The 7,496-nt window shown below is 40.6% G+C and overlaps 1 protein-coding gene across 1 annotated transcript; it reads right to left on the reverse strand.

The window, feature by feature from the left end:
* Positions 1-1,199: 1,199 nt before the first annotated feature.
* Positions 1,200-3,924, reverse strand: mrps23 (mitochondrial ribosomal protein S23). Its single transcript, XM_079354022.1, has 5 exons — positions 3,724-3,924; positions 3,059-3,238; positions 2,250-2,324; positions 2,007-2,130; positions 1,200-1,781 (listed from the first exon to the last, which is right to left on the reverse strand). Exons 1-5 carry the CDS (start codon positions 3,765-3,767, stop codon positions 1,659-1,661), a joined length of 546 nt encoding a protein of 181 aa, XP_079210148.1. The 5' UTR covers positions 3,768-3,924; the 3' UTR covers positions 1,200-1,658.
* Between the last annotated feature and the right edge of the window lie 3,572 nt (positions 3,925-7,496).

Below are 7,496 nucleotides of genomic sequence, written 5' to 3' on the forward strand. Positions count from 1 at the left end.
AACAAGCAGACGATTGCAGACATTTAATAACCTGAGGTAAACACAAAAAGCTTTTGCAAAAAAAAAAAAGAATAACCACGTTACAGGCTTGATTCTGAGAAAAACAATTAAAAACAGATAGAGAAGTACAAAAAAAGTATTTTTTTTATTTCCTTTAATTAAAGGTTTTTGCAAACCTTTTGATTTTAATCTACAAAGCCTTACTTTTTTTTTTTTTTTTTTTTTAGAAGTTTTTTACTTGCAATTAGATATATTATTTTTGAAGAGGTCAAAACACAAAAAGGTTCCCAGTCCAGCATTATATTGGATGAAAAGTTTAGTAACTATTGCACAAACCAATACTGATAACACTCACCAACACTCAAGCAACTATAACACTGATAAAGTCCCATTCAGAGTGCTATTTGTAGATAAATGGGGTCGATGATTTGTTTTCAATTTGTCAAAAAGTCTCTTTAAAGGCTGAGAAGCTGCAGCAATTAAATTATGAGTACATGAGCTTTACTTGAAGCTCCTGGGAGGAAATTTGTGTCGCTTTCTGTGGCCTCTGAAGTTTGCTTATTTTGTCCTGTGCATGCATAGGCAGTGTTTTATAACAGAAACACGTTTTACTATTTTCCTGAAAGAATCATCGGAATATTTTCAGCAGAAAAAGTAAAAGATATATACATAGGCTCTGACACATGTCCCCGGCTCCTTTCTCATTGTGCACCATCTACCTTCCATACATTAATCACAGCTTTCAGACCCTTAATCTTCATATTAACCACTGAATAAAAAAATGTCCTTATGTCCACCCCTTTCTTCATTGTGTCTCTTGCTCTTGGGTTTAACGATAAAGTGGTTGATTCCAGGGACTTGTGCACCAGAGGCCTGTACATTCATGCCTTGAACGTAGTCTCCTATGTGATGTGGGTGCCTCCAACAATGTGTTGAGTATGCATTTATTGACTTGCCCTTCTGGATGTCATTGCCCAAAAAGACCACACGAGGGTGACAGCACTCTTCTTTATCAAGTACTGAGTACGGTAATCATCTCTGATTAACTCATTTCTGTTGTTTGTAAGTGTACACAACTGACCTCTGGGATAAAAAAAAAAAAAAGTTGGTCACAGAAACTCAGATTCCTCTCTAAGGTGACGAAGAGATGTTTTGTCAGACTTGTGTTTCACCAGAGCACAAAGAAGAAATCAAATGAATCCAAGTATGTATTTATTTATTTATTGTAATCACTTTGATTTTTCCAGACTGTAAACTGTACAGAACAAAACCTCCACCATCTGCTTTTTATTTGAAACATGAAAATCCTTCCAGTTGACGCCACATTCACGTCTGATTAATCTCACACAAATAATCCTGAAGAAATGGAGAATCTCAGAAGCACTGAGTGCAGCAGCAGAAACCTCCTGCTATTGCAGCAATGCACTGTGGGATTGAACGTGTCAGTGACATCAGTCCAGCAGGGTGACAGCATGAAGCTTGATTTGCTGCGCCCCCCCCCCCCCGCCCCTGACTTATCAGGTTGCGACTTATCATGCGACCGTTCAGCGTGATCTCTGTTGAACCCTCGAGCCGATGTCAGGGCTCGCTCACGTGAATGAATCACTAGTATGACCTATTATAAGTATAATGATTGAGTGATTTGAGCCCGCTCAAGTCTATGCAGTTTGTGTGTCTGTGGTCTGTTGTGTCGTCTCCTCGTCGGCGGCATCTGTCTGCAGCTCGGCCAACAACTCCGTCAGCTTGAGGCCGAGGGCCGGGTCTCTGGGATCTCCTGATACCTGCAGGACGGGAGGAGAACAGTCAGCGCGGGTTCAAATAAAACATTTCTCAGCATTAGTTCAAGTTTGATGTGCTGCCGGAGAGGAGAGAATAAAGAAAAGAAGAAAATAACAAAGGTGTGTTTCAACCTGAATCATGCGAGCGTGAGATCATTTATTGAACAAAAAGTTTGGTGGTATTAAGTCAGGCACCAGCAGCCTTCCATCTGTGGTTATTATACTCACACGTCGATCTCCTCTGCGTCTCAGTACGACACCTTCAGCGAGTAACGCCTTCCCCGTCTCCTCGAACAGAGCCGAGTCCTCGAACTCAGCACGGCTCTGTAACTCTGTGTATTTATCTACAAACCTGCAGAGTCACACACATACACGTTATCACATCGGACTGCTGTAGTCATGCGAGTACATCACATGTTTTCATGAAGCACTGTCAGACGGGTAATGTCTGCTTTCTGTCGGGTGAAGTACCTCTGACACGTGGAAACAAAGTTGGACCTGGACAGATCGAAAGGACGACCAGACATGTACAGCTCGTAGAACTTTCTGAAAGCAGACGGACCAATCAGTGTGAGCATCAGCTGAATACAAATCTTACAAACACTGTTAATGTTAATATGAAACAGCTCAGTTTTATCCAAATTACTGTTTTATAATAAACACTAAGGCTCCAGTAAATCCCTGTGTCCACCCAGAGCTTTTTTTCCTAATTGTAACCAATAAGAACATAATGTTTACCACAGCAGACTGCCGCCAAACAAAAAGCACTCAGCATTATTTTACCTAATAATACAGTTTTTTTGTGCGGCCGCTCAGAGTTCATTATCTTTCAACTCTTCCACAGGGTGCTGACCACACTGGCAGGTGCCCCTTTTTTCCAAAATGCATCATACACCATTTTTTTTTTCTCCAACGGATGGGGTTAAATATACGCAGCATCCTCCTTGCTCCTCATCCAGAAAAAAAATATGAGGGCAAGCATCATGAGCATTGTGATGGAAAGAAAAAAACATTTTCAAGAGTAAAACAGGCTACAGAAAAGGTAGCAGCGTCGGTTAAACAGGAGACATGTAAAAGCGACCGTTGTCATAGAGAGAACAAACACATGTAAGCTGTTTTATTCTCAGGACACAAGCAATTCATCCCAACGCTCATGAGCTCACAGCCGGGGCATTTTCTGCACGAAAAAATAAAATAAAAAACAATACGTGTGGTGGACACAGCTGGCCTAAACTGACTTTGTTATTTCATTGACAGTGATGGATGCCAGTTGTCCTTACGCTCTGACTTCATCCTCTCTGTAGAAGATCTCTGGTACGCTTTCCTCTTTCTTGTTCTCGGGTCTTCTCCATTGTTTCACATGAAGCGGTTCTCTCTTCGGAGGAAAAGCTTCATAAACGTCAAACCAGATCGGTTTCTGAGACGGTTTAATGACTCCAGAGCGCATCAGATCTCGAACCCTGAAAATAATAATAATAAAAAAAAATAAAAAATCACACAAAGATTATTGAAAGATTCAAAAGTTTTAAGGACAACTAAATCATTGTAAGAAAAAAAAAAAAGAAAAAAAGGTAAAAATGACCAAACTGCAAATCAAATGAGAATAAATGTTTGATATTCCGTATCACCATCCAGCAAAACAAATGTCAAGAAATGATTAACCAGCTTCTGTTAAACAGCACTGACTGTAAATATCACCCACAAACAGGACTACAGTCTTGGTGCGCGTAGCTGTGACGTAATCACGCAGCGTCTTTGGCTGCGGTCATGCTCTTGAGAAATGACATTAATGCAGAATCTGTTCATTGAAGCTGCGTTTTACGTTTTCCATTTATACCACCCATCACAATGAACAACAACAGCAAGGTGTTTTTTGTTGTTGTTTACCTCTATCCTCTGTTAGCTTCTAAAGCTAGCAGATGCTAACAGATACTAAGTCTCTTACCGGGTAAACACAGTCCCAAACTTCTCCAGTCTGCTGCCCGCCATGACATTTCTTTCATCCACTCATGTGCAGTAAACGGTGACGTTAAACACGTTAACTGGACTTAATGTTCATACATCCATGCGTGTCGTCCTTCTTCTACGAACCAATATCCAGCAGTCTTCTTCTTCTTCTTCTTCTTCTGGGGAGTTTAATGGTGTTTCGCATTACCGCCACCTGCTGGTTCTTTTCAGCGTCACACTCACTGTGACAACAACAGAGAGCATACAGTAATAGTCCTGTAATATAGGATAAGAGAAACCTTTATTTATGCCACGACGGAGAAAAACACAGAGCCTGTTGAACTTTTCATAAGGGCCCTGGTTGTGAGTAAGTAAATTAAAAATAATAAAATTACCTAATGCTGCTTGACATCGTGCTGTCATAGTTACAGAGTCGCCTGTGCTGTCCATTTCGAGCCTTTGCAACCTTGTGCACTCTTTTATGCAATCACTTTCCAGGTGACATCAGTTTTTGTCCATCAGGGTTATGTCTACACAAAGTGCTTCCTTTCAAATCCTTCGGCGTGCTAAAACAAAATACACTTTTCTGAGTTTGTGCCAGTCCTTCATTAACAGTGGAGAGGGTGAAGATGGCCTCGGCAGACAGGTTTGTCTTCTTCTTCTTCCTCTTGTTAGTTAGTTTAGATGCTACTCGTTGTGCAAAACTTGCTGACACTTTCACTTTTAATATCCGAACATTCAGGCCTTATCATGCAAAAGATGTTACGCTGCTTTCATGATCAGTTTATGGTTTCTTCTTCTACATCTTCTTTGGTTTATGAAGGTATTTGGCATCCAAAAGTTTTGCATTACAACAAAATCTACACACAACTTAGCTGTGTCCAAACCTCCAGCACTGAAAGGGCCTGCAGCCTGCACCCTTTTCTCTTCATACTGACATCTCCTGACTTGTCTTTGATCCAACATAATAATGTTTGTCTGACAAGCCCAGCAGGGACCCCAGAGGACTGACAAACTTTGTCAACAGCAACAGCCCAATATGTGCAAATTTTGCAATCACAGTAGGAAACTTCCCTCAGGGGCCCCTTCTGACAGCACTTACTCATGTTGCCCTGCTGAACGTCCCCAATTGATCTTTGCCGATTAGCCTCATGAGACTCCAAAATCTTCACTGCCTTTGACGTTTCATTTTTCTCTCTCGACTCATAGAGGTGAAGCCCAGCCCCTTCCTGTGGGCGAACATAGGATTCTAATATTAAACGGTTATTGTTTGTCTCTCAGTGCGAGTCTCAGGGGAGATTCATAATGAAAAAGATGTTATCTCTCTCTGTTCAGTTCATGCCATGAGGCTTTCATGAGAAAAACAATTCACACCAAACTGTACAGAGTGCAGGAGCAAGAGAAAAAAACAAAGAAAGGAAAATCCCCCCCCCCCATCAAGAAATAAAATATAGACTTTCAATGAACCACTGACATGTTGTGATTTCAATCTGTACCTCCAAAGCTCTATGGTTTGATCTGACTTACTTTGACCTCAGACTTTAGCTTTAAGACGTACTGTGTTTTTAACTCACCAAATAAATAAAATAGTATCGTACAACCAGGCTTTGTTGTGTTGTAGTGTAAACAGTGAGTATTGTAGAAACCCCAGACACGAGTGGTTGTGACCTTCTGGTCTCTGATACTCTCTAAAACAACATTTAACAAAATCCGATCACACTCTGATTCTGTCATGATTTACCTTTCTTTTGTTTGCTTATTCCTTGTGTTTCTCTGTTTTCCTGTGTATTATTTTCAGTTTGTATACTTTGGTTAAATATGAGTCTTTCCTGTTTTATTTAGTCTTAACCCTACTTGTTTCTTAATTTCCCAATGTGTCTTGTCTTTAGTGTTTCCTGTGTCCTAAGTTGTGTGGGTTTTTTTTTTGCTTTTGTTAGATTAACCTTTTTTTCCCACCTGTGCTGAGATCAGCTTTCCTTTTTTATAATGGACACGACAGATTCTTATTTCTGTCTTATCTGCATGTCCTCTGTTCTGTTTGTGTCTCCTCTTCTCGACACGACGACGGGGGATTAGTTCCTTCTCTGCAAACAGAAGGAAACTGTAAATCCATTCCTACCAAATTAGAAAAGAGTGGATTTACAAAATCCGCCTGGCAGCGTGAAAACAAGTAAATTCTCCATAAATACACGGGGAATGTAAAAAATGCAGCCCTACTCTCTGACGTGGTCTTACTCTCAAGATGTTAAACACAAAACCTTATCCAAGTTTGAGATTATTTGTTTCCTCTGGACTTTCAAGTTTGTTTTATGGGCCTTTTTCTTCCCTGTCTGCCAGCTGTGTTTCTTTATTGACATAAATACAGAGAAGACTGAATATGTTTACCTGAGTATTGTATCGTAGCACATTTATCATGTCATTTTGAAATCATTACCTGTCACATTTTGGGGAAAAGATGTGGAAGTGGAATATATCAAAGTGCAGAAAGAATATAAATATCATAAAACTCTACTGATGACTTTTAACTTCTCCATTCATCATTCACAGTATTTACTTTGTGAATCTGTCAGACGCAGAGCCACTGAGCTCCATGCTGCTTCACAGGCTGACATGTTCCTTCATCACCATGAACACACACACACGCACACACTGTTAATTACAAGTAAACCAAACTCAGACACCATCCCATCCTTTTGCCTGAATCACTCACCAGAACGTCACATGAGGATTCATCCACTGCTAAATATAGTCCCCAAACAAAAACAGAAATCCTCCCGTTTGAGTATCATCAGCATGGAAAGGTTTCAGGTTGTGTATTTGTGAGCTTCTTTAGTTCAGTCCGATTGTTGCCGTTACCATCATGTGATCATGTTACAGGCCCGTTGTGTTTCAAATAGTCGCCTTTGATCCTAACTTTTGGTTTGTGACTAAAAGATAAGATCGTATTTACAAGTATCCAAAAATGTGTTTCCTTTGTCAGCAGCCTGTGCTGATGCTGAGAGGTCGAGTTTAGAGCTCAGAGTAGAAAGTGAACGGATCTGAAGCCTAAAAGATGGAGTTGGACATAGTGCAGTCTGTAGGGAGGTTGTCCATCTCACCTGAGCTCTCAAGTATCATATCCCAAACTTTCTTTGTTTTTCCAGCTTTAGGCAGTTTTTCTCCCGGCAGTTCAAAGTGTGAGTGCTTCTTGTTATAAACAGCCACATGCCAAGAACAAAGAACACACACATTGACGGACTTCCTCCCTTGTTGCTCTTTGTTTACTGTGGTACGTTCTTCATCTTTGTTGAATTCATTGACGACTATCGGCATTCGGCTTACACGCCGCCTACCACGTTAAGCTACGGCTTGCTGTGGAAATGCAGCGTTTTACATATAAAACTGTACTGTACTGAACTCAAACAGACCACTTGGTGGAAACAAACGTTGGACCCTCCATCGCCTGCTGTCGATCTTACAGACTCAATATAGGACACAAAGATATGGTGCTTTTGAAGCTGTAGCACCAAAACTTCTTTGTCTAATTTTAGAAAGGCTTATACGCACGTAAACATGTTCACCCAGTCTACTTACTGTAAATCATTCAGGTTTTATTGTGCCAATTATCAGCCTGTGCGCCACCCTTTTGTTTCAGTTTTTTTCTTTCTGTGTGTTGTCACCTGTTATCGATGATAGGCGCTCTATAAATCCAGTTTACATACTTCCTCACTGAGATAGTTCGTGTTCCAGGGACAATGCTGAGACATGAACACTGGTTTTCAGACTCCGTGT

The sequence above is a fragment of the Symphodus melops genome, assembly GCF_947650265.1.
Source record: "Symphodus melops genome assembly, chromosome: 10".
NCBI lineage: Eukaryota > Metazoa > Chordata > Actinopteri > Labriformes > Labridae > Symphodus > Symphodus melops.